Source organism: Aulonocara stuartgranti (genome assembly GCF_965226115.1).
Source record: "Aulonocara stuartgranti genome assembly, chromosome: 4".
NCBI classification, from domain to species: Eukaryota; Metazoa; Chordata; class Actinopteri; order Cichliformes; family Cichlidae; genus Aulonocara; species Aulonocara stuartgranti.
This window is the reverse complement of record NC_138942.1, coordinates 5,842,349-5,855,686: the sequence shown is the minus strand read 5'-3', so window position 1 is coordinate 5,855,686 and position 13,338 is coordinate 5,842,349. Positions and strand designations below refer to the sequence as shown.

Genomic DNA, 13,338 nt, shown 5'->3' with positions numbered 1-13,338 from the left:
CTGTTTATAATCATCTGGATTTTGTTGGCCAGCTGGAAACTTTGCATCTATTATTTTGGTTGCTAAAAAGTGTAAACTAATAACTTGCTTTGTGGTTCTTAAGCCAATGTAAAGTGAAAAAACATACAAGGGTCAGACGCTTTATTTAGGCTTGTCAATGTTTCACATCCGTGCTGTAAGTGTAACAACCAAAGAGCAAAAATATGGACGCATTATTGTAAGGATTGAGGTTTTTAACCCAATTATTTAAAATGCTTAAGCTTTATAACATTACACTATAGCACGATTTGTGTGCTTTCAGACCTTGATTCATTAAACTTTATTGAGACTCTGTAGTGCATTGAGGTAGACGCCACATTTTGGAATGTAGCTGAGCTGAAGTCTTTTTGCTGGTCAAATAAATACGTTCACTTTTATTCTGTTTCATTTTAATATCTCCAGTTTCTGACAACAGTCGTCTGATGGCGCTTTAAATGGTCAGATGAGGAATCCACAATATTAAAGAAAGACTCTTAGAAATATCAGCTCTAATAAGGCGACGGAGCTTTTAACAGAGCCAGGCTCAGGGATGGGCCTGGTTTAAGGGATGAGGGCAAATAAATAAAAGAGGAAAAATAATCAGAATGACATCACAAACAACAAACACACAAAAACACAAAGTGCAAGAGAAAGTAGACAAATATTGCATGTAGCAGTGGCGTGTAGGGGGTGTAAAGGGGGGAGTTGAGGAGAAGTGCTCGAGTGCATGGAGTCCAGCTTCCTGAACCAGCATTAAGGGATGCTTCGGGGTCAGATGAATCTAAGCGTCACTGAAAAATGAAAATTTGAAGTGGTTTTCTGTCTCCTGAACCTAAACTGGGAGCTGGATCTACAGGACAGGGGTCCGAAAGCTGAAGGCTCTGCCTCCTATTCTATTTTTAAACTGTAGGAACCACATGTAAGCCTGCAGCCTGAGAATGAAGAGCTCTGTTAGGACAATATGGAACTATTAGATCTTTAAGATATAATGGGGCCTATTCACTTAAGACTGTATGTGAGGAGAAGGGTTTTAAATGCAATTCTGGATTTAACAGGAAGGCAGTGAAGATAATTCAGTAAAGGGGACATATTGGCTTTTAGAACAATCACATGAGCAGTTAAAGGACATGTCCTGATAACAGAAATGACTCCAGATTTTCTCATATTGCAATAAAGAGTAAGTATCTGATTACACACTATGTTTTTGAAATAAAAGTGCACATCATAATCAAGTGTATGAAGTAGCATAAACATCTGATCCTACCTTATCATCAACTGGTAGCACACATAAAAGCTGCTGGTACATTAACTCACTCGTGTGCACAGAGACACTTAGATCTGTGTATCACGAGTTGTTCATACCATGCTGTCACAGCGGGAGGTGAAGGCAGTCGTATCTGCAGGTTTATTAGATTGTCAGACTCGTGCACGCCAAGTCAAGTTGGCATTTGCCCGCTGAGTGCATTAAACAGCATGAAACCGATGAGTTTTTCTACGCTGTTTGACTTGAGCTGAATTCTTTCAAACCCTGAAGTGAAAGCTGCAGCCCTCGTGCAGGATTTGGCCTCGCAAACGAACTTCCGCACTATTATCTTCCAGTGCCTTGTTAAGATATGTGAACTAGTCAGACTACAAGGCATAGAGTCCGACGTGCTACAGCACTTTAGGGTTTGCATGTTAATGAAAGATGAGCCCCAGAGGTGAACAGAAGTACTGAGATAATAGAGAGGGAAGTATGACAGGAGGAGAGGAGGCAGGGCAGTATACATGTGAGAGAGATGGAAAGTTGATGAAGACAATGGAGGAAGAAAGGACGGGGAAGATAAGGGATGACAGGAATGCTTTAAAATGAATTCATTGTTCTCATCTTCTGTAAAGAAAACGTCTGGTTGGAGTGCATTACAGGGAGAGAGTAGTTAAATGACGACATGCCAGGCACACACGCACGCACTCGCATATGTGTGTGTGTGTCTGTGTGTGGTGGGGGGTTATTTCCCCATAGATCTCATTAAAGGCTTCTAGTCCCCCTGCAATTGGCCTGCAGAAAAAGGCCAGAGGGGGCAGCGATAAAGAGAGCTAGAGACAGAAAGTGGAGTGGGAGAGCGAGCACAGTGTCTTATTTCTGCATAGATAAGTGACAGAGCTGTTATAGGAAGATGGAGAGAGCGAGGGGGGGGGGGGGGGAGGAGGAAGGAGAATAAGATAGGCAGGGGAAGATAAAGAGCAGCATGGACAGAGTGAGTGGGCGTGTGTGAGTGGGAAAGTGTGATCACAGCTTTAGGAGGCAAGACAGAATTTTCGGTCTGCATAATGATAAAGCCACAAGAGGAACAGAAGGGCTTAAAGATGCATAAAGATTTTAATGTAAAACTAAGAATCATATGGAAGTTTTAAGTGCTGGAAAAGCTGTGAGACTGAGTGCGTGTATGTTGGAGCGTTCTTGGAGCTGGAGTATGAAAATCAGCATCCTGTGGAGTATGAACACCTCATTCGCTGTTATGTTGCTCGCACCAAATGAAAGAGACAACAGAGTCTGACTTTCAATTTTTTTTTATATTACTGATAAACAGATGGAGAAGCCATATCCAGCAGAGAAGCAAATGCAGAGTTCAGAAAAGTAAATCTCAGATTTTGATGAGTCAAAACTCACTACCATGAAAAACTGCAGAAATCTGACTATGCTTGCTATCATGTTAATCTAGATAAACCTGTATTCAGAGATGAAAAGCATGTAAATGCTTCAAGCAGGCTTTGGTTTCATGCACTTAAACAGTCTATGTGTAGCATAAAGGGAGATTGTATATGCTATTGCTTATTGTCTGACATACATTTTTCATCCATCAGTTTTTTTCTGCTTATCCAATTCAGGGTTGTGGGGGGGGGGGGGGGGGGGGGGGTTGGAGACCATCACGGGTACCAAGTTACACCCTGGAGATCAGAGGGCTAACACATAGAGGCAGACAACCATTCACTCCTACAGCCAGTCATGAATTTCAAACATGTCTTTGGATTGTGGTTGGACGTCATAGTATCCAAGGACAGTGGATCCAAATCCAAGTCTCTCCTGCTGGGAGGCAACGGTGCTAACCACTGCACACTTGTGATGCCTGTTTTGTTACATTAAGTTTAATTCGAAACACGACCTACTTATGGAACAGAACATCTTAAACTATCTATCTATCAAACTGTCTGGCTGCACCAGAAACCCTGAAAAAGAATCATGCATTGCCCCAGAGATTCACCCAGCAGACCAGATGATGTCTTTCTACACTGCAAAAAATATCAGGGTAATAAATAGCTGTAAAAAACAAAACAAAAACCCAAACCTAGCATTAATACTGGTTTATCAGCATCTACACAATTACCTAAATATGTTTTTTTTAGGTAATTAGCTTTTTTGCCCCCACAATTTATATTTTATTTCAGCAAAGTTGCACAGCATGAATCCTAGTTTGGCTTTCTGGGACCATAGGAGCACCATGCCTCTCTCATATATCTCCTATATCTCACGTACTTACCTGCATTTTTATGCCTACCAGGGATGAGCTCTTCTCTGTTGTGTTTGCATGTTCTCCTGATGCTCTGGTTTCTCTTACCCTCAAAAACATGTAGGATCAAGTCTGCTCTCTTGACCAAAGGGTCAGGAACACCATAACCAAAGACTCATTGGTTTACAGCTGAAGTTGACCCCTGGGTGAGATGATGACTCTCCACCACTTTGAATTTGACAAATGGATTAAATGTAGTGAACATTTTAACATTTTCTTTTGAAATAAATAGGGCAGTGGGGATGGGTTATCCTATTTCAGAGGGCAGTGCCGTGCTTCTGCTACATTTATTTCAGACCTACAGTTACATTTCAGATTAATAAAATATAAGAGAATAAATAATTTATTACAAAAGATTAAACCAGTGACTCACAATATTTTGGGATTGCATTCGCTTGAAAAAAAAATACCACTGTCTGGTTGGAGACCAGTTTATTCCAAAAGTGCAGCTTTTTGAGTTGATGTTAATATTAAAAGCCTAATGTAATATTTTTAATAAACCAGCTTGCTTTTTTCCCCCAGAAGGGCAATGCTTTCACTTTTGATAATGTGAAAGCTGACTATTTTTCTGACTATTTGCTGGACTCGAAATGTACAACTTTTATGTGTAATGTCCCTTAGAATAAAAGGACTGTTTTGACTGCCTGTGCTGGCACTGGGTCTTTTTTTGTAGGGCTAACATTAGCTAACATGCTGCATGCAAAGAGCACTTTAAAGAAACAAATTAGATTTCCAGGGCTAAAATAGAAGCATAAAGAAACTAACAGTTGGATTTCTTTATGTACAATAATTTCAGTTCAGGGGAGACCATTTGGAAGAATTGAACATGATTTATAGAGAAAAAAATTAATGAATCCAGACTGCTGAATAGACCCCAATGACCCATCATGACAGAACCGAATCCCAGCAATGATAGGAGTTCGGACACAGGAACCCCCGGAGTCTAGAAGCTACTTGTGGTGAAGATGACGATGGCAGCTTGGATGGAGCGCTGAGTAACTTGGGTGAGGTGCAGATGGGGAAGAAGTGGGTTGCACGAATGAGAATCTAAAAGCTAGAATGATGGAAGAGCCCTGAGATTTAATGCACACAGAATAACGGCTGATTGGCCTGAAGAAGAAGAAGAAGAAGCAAAAAGCAAGAATATGATTGGACTAGTTTAATGATGTCAGTATGGAGTTTAACAGCAAGGGAAAGAGGAGGTGATAGAACAGACTAGCAGCCAAACACCAAGGAAAGCAGGCAGAAGAGTGATTGCAGATCATTTTTACTGAACTTACGTGTAAGTTTAATTATATTTAGTGAAGGCAGGCTAAATTTTACATTTATAATAGCAACATTACACACCCTAACGGTGGAACCAAATATCACACAATTTGAGGTTGAAGTTTTATTTATATTGTGTCAAATCAGAGAAACAGTCTCCTCGTGGCTCTTTATATTATAAAGTCACTAGAATAAGAGACAGAAAATCCCAACAGTCAAATGACCCCCTATGGGCAAGCACCTGGTGACAGGGGGAAGGAAAAACTCCCTTTTAACAGGAAGAAACCTCGAGCACAACCAGAAAACAGTGGCTATTTGCTGTGACTGTTTGGGGTGAGGCAAGGAAGACAGAACAAAAGAAAGAATGTGGAAGAGAGACACAGGTTAATAATAACTATTATAAAGCTATTTTATAGCCACTTCAAGTCGCACAATCTAAAGCCAAAATCTTGCTTCTGTTCATTTTTTTCTATTACTGAGTTTGAGCATCATTATCAGAGGATATAGCATGTTTTCAAGTAGGATCTTGTACGTATTAGGTGAACATTTAAACCACTACATTATGGAACTGAAAGATATGCAAGGATGCCATAAAAATCTGCCAATTCAAATATGTGGAGGTACCTGTTGTGGTGGCTCCTTGTGTCTAAGGGTAGCTTGTGACTTATGGAAGTTTATCATATTTTCAAGAAGAAAAGTGCAAAAATCTAATGTCTATGATGTAGACATCCTGAGATCCACAGAGGACCTCAAGATCAGAGGATCATTTGAGTATAAACCACAAGTGTCACAGGGATTAGGTGTTCCCTTCTAAAGTTTAGCAAAGTGAGTAAAATAGATGTGCTATTTTATGCAAAATGAAAAAAAAAAACAACAACAACCACAAGCTGAACTCACAACAAAGTAACAAATAGCGAAGAGCGAGTGACTCAGATCCCCTTTAATTTCATATGACCCTCACTGGCATTTTGTCCCACCATTTAATAAAGTAAAAGCATGTCGTTGTTGTTTTGTAGATTTATGCAAATGTATTTAAAAAATCAGAGCCAAACAGACATCTGCAAAGCACTGAATAGGCTGAAGGAATTAGCTAGTATATGTGTTTGGTATTTAAGTCTTTACATTTATCCTTGAACATACAGATTTCTACACCCAGCAGAGGGTGCTCTAAACACTGCAAGTCTGCAATTGGTGGACAGATTAGGCAGCTGTCAGTGTTGCAAATCCCAGACGCAAAAGCATAGTGTTGCTTTTTTTAATGTCGAGCAATACAAAAATGCCTGCAGGATTGGAGGATCAGTGAGAAAACTGAACTAAGCAGCATTTTGAAGGCCTGATCAGAATAATAAATGGGCGATGCCCCTAATTGGCTGGTTCAGTTAGAAGCTAGAGGATCAATCATTTTCCTGGAGGTGTACAGATCAATAAGCAACACGGCTGCCTCAGTAAAGTCTCCAAGCGTCTAAAACCATTTTAGGCCAAAAGCAGGGTTATTACAGAAATGCGTTTTATGATGATAATCAGTGTTTTATGATCTAATATTGTTACGGTTGACTGTGGGAATATTCTTCCTCTCTGATAACCAAATCCTTAACCTTCATTCCCTCATGCTGTGATTGTGATTCATTTTAAAGTGTTTGCTGGCTTCCTTTGATGGGACTGTAAGTGCAGTGTGTAGGTTGTGTGTGTGTGTGTGTGTGTGTGTGTGTGTGTGTGTGTGTGTGAGAGATAGAGAAAACTAATCTAATTCAAACAGACACACCTCTTCATCCTCTTGCTCCCTCTCACAAACTCAAAATCGAAGGCGTTCACCTCCCTTTTACTCTGTTCTATTTTGCCACGCTGCTGTAACACACACACACACACACACACACACACACACACACACACACACACACACACACACGCACACTGATGCACATCCTCACACACAAATGCACGCACACCTTCCCAGTACCACATCTCCTAGGGAACACAAGGATGTCTCTATGGCAACAAGCAGCTTGCTCCACTAATGAACTGGTTGCCGTGGTGACCGGGTTGGCTGTGTGCGAATGGAGACACTGAATAAAATAGAGGGAGAAAATGTTGTGTTACCCCTCTGCACCCCCCCCCCGTGTGGGGTTTTTATATCCTTCCCTTTGTAGGACACGAACAGTCACAGAAATGTGTGTCAGTGTGTGCGTGTGTGAAGAGATTAAGATGAGTGACAATTAATGAATGAGTGTAACGTGTTACACGCAGTGCTGGCTGGAGACTTGAGCCCATGCAGAGGGTCTAATGCAGCAGTACGCAGGGATCCTTGCAGCTGGCTGTGCTCTGCGTGGGCCGACCGTCCTGCTGCTGCTGCCTCAAGGTCAGAAAGCAGCCCAACTGCACTCTGGGCGATAAGAGAGAGGCGGGAGGGGAGCAATGCCAAAAAACCTTTTGTCAGCCATCTGTGTAGTGAGTTAGGCTCCACTTTGCTGACTGAGCTTCTAGGCCGTTATGCATTTGGCCATTCACAACCCCATCGGAGACACTTAAAGCTGCACCCAACTGACATTCATATCCCGGAATGAGACCTCTGGGAATCACCCGATTTACTCAGCCGCTGTCTCCCCCTTCTGGATCAGGGGGGCGCCGGCCTCAGTGTTCTGCAGCCAAAGAGAACATACACTGTCACAGAGCTTGATCTCATGACCCCTCTCAGGCATCCAAACAATCATTTCTGATTCACTAAAGGATTCTTGAAGAGTTTTTACTGATAAACGATAATTGTGTTTATCAAACAGCCAGAAATAACAGGAAAATGAATACAGCACAGATTTATTACCTTAACCACGCATGGACCAATAGTCACCAAAAATCTCATTATTCTATAAAACCACACACAATTGAACCATCTGCATAATACCGCATAATGCGTGCAGCACTGGGAGTTTATTTACTTTTTAAAATTTTTAATTACAAAAAGAAAAAGTTATGACTGCACAGCTAGTTCATGTTTGTTATTAGCTTACCAAAGGCCCACTTTAAGCCAGCAAATAGTTTATGCAGCAGGAGAGAAGTATGTTTATAATCTTTTTACCCAGACAGATTAGAAAAAAGAACCAGATTTCTAGTCTACTCAGATATATGCAGTTTATTATAATACATTTAGACCTTTCACTTTTTTCAAACTCCTGTAAACTTCTCTTTCACCTTATTTTCCTTCATATATATTTAATGTAAGACTGGAGAACGCTCACATTAAACATGGTCAACTTTTCAACAGAGAGGTCAGCATATGCACAAGTAATCCCTGTAATAGGAATATGGAGGTGCTCACACACACAAACTACACCCTTTTTGGCTCCTACCTCAAAGCACACTGTGTGCTGTCGATCTCACGTACTGCACAATAATGTTTAATATTTAGTATTTACTGTTATATTCCCATATATCATCGTAAAAAAAAAAAAAAAGAATATGGAGGTGGGTAGAAGCTCCTTTTTGTTTGTATGTTTTTTAATAGATATATTTTAAAAATAAAACAAAAGATAATGAAAACTTAAATCCTTCATTTAGAGAACATTCAGAAGTTTGTAGTCTCTTTGGCAGTCATTATTTCTTCTTAGAACAGCTGGGTTATCCAAGACACTGCTCGGATAAGTCTATAAAGGCTGTGCACACCTGGATTTGGGCAGTTCCTCCCATTCCTCCTTAAAGATCCTGTCAATCTTTGTCAGATTAGATGGGAACCATCTGTGAACTGCCATCGTCTGTGCGAATTCATGCTTCAGTTTTCTGCTGCCTGCTCTCACTGCCACACTTCAACGTACAGATGATCTTAGCCAGATGATGAGCTGCACCTAGTTTTCAGCAGACACAGTACTGGGAGTTCTGTTCAGTCCAGAAAATCTTTATCTTCATATTCTCAAAGTCCTTCTCAAAGTTTGTTAAACTGCAAGCAGGCTGTTGTAACTGCTGCTGAGGTGATTGTTCTTCTCAGCTGACATCTCAATCTCTGTGGTGATCTTCTGAAGACTTGTTGCGATCTTCAGGCCCTGCCCACTCACTCAGTTTGGCATCGAATCTGTGGGGAGTCTTGTTTGTCCACAATTGTTCCATTTCACAGTTACTGACGCTGCTGTGCTCTTAGGACACTCGACGATTTATACAAATAGGTTGAAAACCCTTCCCCTAATACATGTCTCACCACATTTTTATCATTCAGGTCTACAAAGTATTCCTCAGACTTAATAAGTTATTTCATATCCATCCATCCATTTTCTTCTGCTCATCCAGCTCAGGGTCACCTGGACAGGTCGCCAGGCTGTTCCAGGGCTAACACAGAGAGGCAGACAACCCTTCATACTCACATTCACACTTACAGCCAACTTTGAATTACCAGTTAACCTAACCCCACCCATGTCAGCAGTTGGATCAGTGTTTAAATAATGGTCTGAAATTGCTACATAGATATATAACCCAAAATAACAAGGCTGAAGCCAAACAAGCAAGAAACACAGTGCTGAGTGGACGGAGAGGGAGAAAATACTAAGGCATCCAGCTCCTAAATGCTCCAGGGAGACTGGTCATGTCCTTTAGTTGTGCTGATTAACTCACTAACAGGAAGATGGGGCAAAGCAACACGCAGAGCGAAGGAGGGGAAAAACACACAGCAGGCCCAGGCAGGGCAGGAGGGCCATCACACTAATGAAAAATGAGCACGAGAAGCTTAACCTGCTCTTAACTCCTGTATAGAATCGAAGTTTGTGTTTTCAATATTAGTTTTCACTTGGTTACATATTTGTATATTCAGACATGGGATACAGTTACACCCAGAGGGAAGAGTGCTTGTCAGCACTGTAGTTCAAATCAGTAATTCTTGGACGCAAGTCTGATTTCTTTATCGCTGAGCGACAGCTTATTAGTTCTAATAAGAGTTACATTATATCCTAATACAGGAGGTCAAAAACAGCTGTGGTACTGTAGCTAGCTGACATTTATTTGTTGTTCTTTGTTACAAAAAACAAATATATTTCAGCTGTTTAAAGATTTAATCCAAATCAGTTGTGTTTTTGAAAAGTAACGAGTACTAGCAGGTGAAACACTCAGGCAGAAGTTGGGCTGTTCCTGGTGTAGAAAAGTTCCCCTGATTTTAGTTCATCTAATTTTTCCATTAGTTACTGTTCATTTTAAAGGCACAGATTCAAAGGCCACTTCACCTCATATGATCAGATTAAAGCCCTCAGACTGATTTATCACAGTTTACACACTTTTGTCAGATCAGTGAATATGTTTCCATTTCCTTTCTACTTTTTAGATTTATATGTGTTTTAAAATCAGGTTTGTTAACTTGTGTATTACATGCATTTGATTGTTGCCGTGTTGAATCTGTATCCACTGTATATACTCATCCTGTAAATCTCTTTTTCAAACCACAACTGTTCTCAGAATATTTCACCTGAGCTAGCTTCAATATTTACTTTGGTATCTCTTGCAGAAATGTTTGCGGTTTAATCCAGATGCCACTGTGTGGAAGGCCAAGCAGCAGGTGCTGTGCTCCCTGACCGAGTCTCTGCGAGATGTCCTGAACTATGGTCTGTTCCAGCCTGCCACGGACGGCCACGATGCCAAGTTCCTGGAGGAAGAGAGGCTGCTAAAAGAGTACCCACAGTCCTTTGAGAAAGGTGTACCATATTTGGAGGTAATAACCGATCCTCTTATTGACAGTTTCATGAAACACAGAGTGTAATACTAGCTTTTTGCCCACAAGATGTCACTTTTGTGCAATAAAACAGATTCTGATTGTTTCCTATTAACAGGATTTTAAAATAAATCTAATGATATGTTCAGGAAAAGTCAGAAAAGTTTAATTACCTAGGCTAATTAATCTAAAGTTCATGCCAAGCTGCTGACTATTTATGAAATCTTATATTGATTGTCACCCAGCAAAGCTGCGGGTGCATGACACTGTTAAGTAGATTATAATTATAACTAAAGTAAAAGTATAATTGTAATTATTATTATTATTATTATTAGTTTTCCAACTTTTTAAGCTAGAGAGTATTTAAACTGCTGTGACGTCAGGCTGTTTCTTCCCCATTTCTTGTCTTTGGTGCAACAGAGAAGAAAGCCTGTATAGAAAACCAGATAAATCTTCTCCAGGCTCTATTTTGTGGATCTAGGCCAAAAGCTAAGAGAATTGAGGACAAAGGCCCTCTGTGTTAGGATTAACTCTTGGTTTCCTTTCTCTTTTTCTGTCACTGGTTTAGTTTCGTTATAAAACCAGGGTGTACAAACAAACAAATCTAGATGAGAAGCAGCTGGCCAAACTGCACACTAAGGTATGAAACTTCCAGATCGCTAATATGTGATATGTGTTACAGTTTGCATCTCCATGTTTGTGTAAGTGTCACTAAGCATGCAGTGGTGCATGTGTACATCTGTGCAGATTTATGCAGGATGCGTTTGATTGTTCAGTAATGTTTTATATATGTTAATTTATTGTATTGAAATAAATAATTAAAGCTTAACTTAGACAAACAAACCAATGACATAAAATTGACAAAAACCCTTTTGCAATTGTAAAATCTACTATATGGATAGCTTTTCCTGAACCTGCTTTTGCTGTTTTTATTTTCACCAAACTATCCAATTTTTTCTGAATATTTATCAGTTACACGTGGGAAGTTTTTGTTTTTATTTCTTTTACATGTAGGCCAGCCTGAAGAAGTTCATGGATTACATTCAAACCAGCGCTGTGGACAAGATGGCCAAGTTCTTAGACAAGGGCCTCGATCCCAACTACCAGGATTCTGACACTGGTGGTAAGGATTCCTTCCACTCCCCCGACTGCACACGAGCACTTAGTTATTTTATCTACACAGTGCAAATTTTCTCTTGTTACACGGATAACATGTAACAGCTGTCATGCAGCCCAATTTAAAAAGGTGTTTCACAAGATAAAACAAACACATTTATAAAAGAGTTGGTGATGATCTCTCTGTTACAGTTAGCCAAAACGGGAACTCCAAATATGCAAGCAGCTAAGAAAGCACAAAGATAGTCAGCAGCTATGGAACCTGAAGCTCTCCTGTATGGACTCTTTAAACTGTTTTCAATTCCTCCCCCTCTGTTTTCTGCCCTCAGCTCTGCAGTATGTTGGCCTAACACTTTGTGAGGGATCTGAGCCAGTGCTGTTCACAATTTTGGTGGCTTTTCCTAGATCCTGTTAGTGCTCAGGGGGGCACAGCAGACGGCTCATTTACAGTTTGGGTGTGCTGCTCTGTGTCGCTCCAGCCGTTCAGGGAGCAAGTGTCAAAACACAAAACACAGCCTGTCATGATGGGTGTGAAACACGCTCCCGGCGCACAACACAGGGGGGAGACAGAGCGCCTCGATGAGCCTCCCTCACAAACATGCTGTTCCTGTACTGCATTCATGGTTTTTAGTCATGTTAAAGTCTGCAACAGCTATCTAAATGGGCTGGACCTCAACTCTAGGCACTTATTTGAGCAGATATTTTTCATTTCAGTGGTCACTAGAATATAAAAATGAAGAGTGAAAGGTTGCCAGTAAATCACAGGGTTTTATCCTGAAAGATAGAAATAAGGACCCTCACGTCCATACCAATGCCAGTTTAGAAATCAGATGGAATTAAAACTGTTTAAAATGTCTGTGGCGTTTCTCCCTAAATACAGTTCTTTTAAAAAACATTTCCCCCCCATAAAAATTACACTTTGTTGTTGTTGGTTTTTTTTTTTTACCATCTTTGCTGGTCTAGCATATCATACACTGAACAGAAGCGCAAGCGTGACCATTTTCCATCTGTTTCGTGTCCTGGATACTCTCATCACCCTTTAAATGAAAAGAAACAAAGATTTTTTGTACAAACTGCAAGTTTGGATGATCCACATCCACCAGAGCACTTTAAAATATTAATTCCATTCATTCATTCTCTTCTGCTTATCATTATCAGGGTCGCAGGGGGGCTGGAGTCTATCCCAGCTACCAAAGGGCGGGAGGTAGGGTACGCTCTATGGACAGATCGCCTGTCTGTCACAGGGCCACTTTAAAATAATATTTATCATGTCTTGAGGAGAAACTCTTCTCTTACTTTGCCACTAGGGTTAAAGAAAGTACAGATTATGTGTTTTTAGTCTGATCAGTGATTCTGCTCTAAGCAGTAGTGGGAGCTAATTAGCTAATAGTGCTGTTGTTTCAGGGTCCTCCTATTCAAGGTTCTGGGGCACAATAGTCTTTTCTATGACTGAGCTGAAAAGGTGTAGTTTTAGTACTGATATATATGTGTATATTTAATGCATGCGATTTAACCACTCCTTGGCATTTTGGCAAAACAAACCTGGTAAAAGTAATTGTGGGGCGGAGCAGGAAAGCATTTGTTTTAGCCCCAGTGATGTGAGACCACATGAAAACTAATCCTTTGTTCAAAACTATTGACTGGCCACAGCGTTTCCATGTGGAGTTTGCGTGCTCTCTCTGTGTTTATGTGGGTTCCCCCCGGGTATGTTAGGTT

General features: G+C 40.6%; 1 protein-coding gene across 1 annotated transcript in view; it reads left to right on the top strand.

The window, feature by feature from the left end:
• The window catches only part of shank1 (SH3 and multiple ankyrin repeat domains 1), a 103,568-nt gene that overhangs the window by 39,375 nt on the left and 50,855 nt on the right, over positions 1-13,338 (top strand). Inside the window, exons 3-5 of the mRNA XM_082531918.1 lie at positions 10,303-10,506; positions 11,075-11,146; positions 11,521-11,629. Coding sequence (XP_082388044.1) covers positions 10,303-10,506; positions 11,075-11,146; positions 11,521-11,629 — 385 coding nt within the window. The remainder of the gene's footprint in view (positions 1-10,302; positions 10,507-11,074; positions 11,147-11,520; positions 11,630-13,338) is intronic.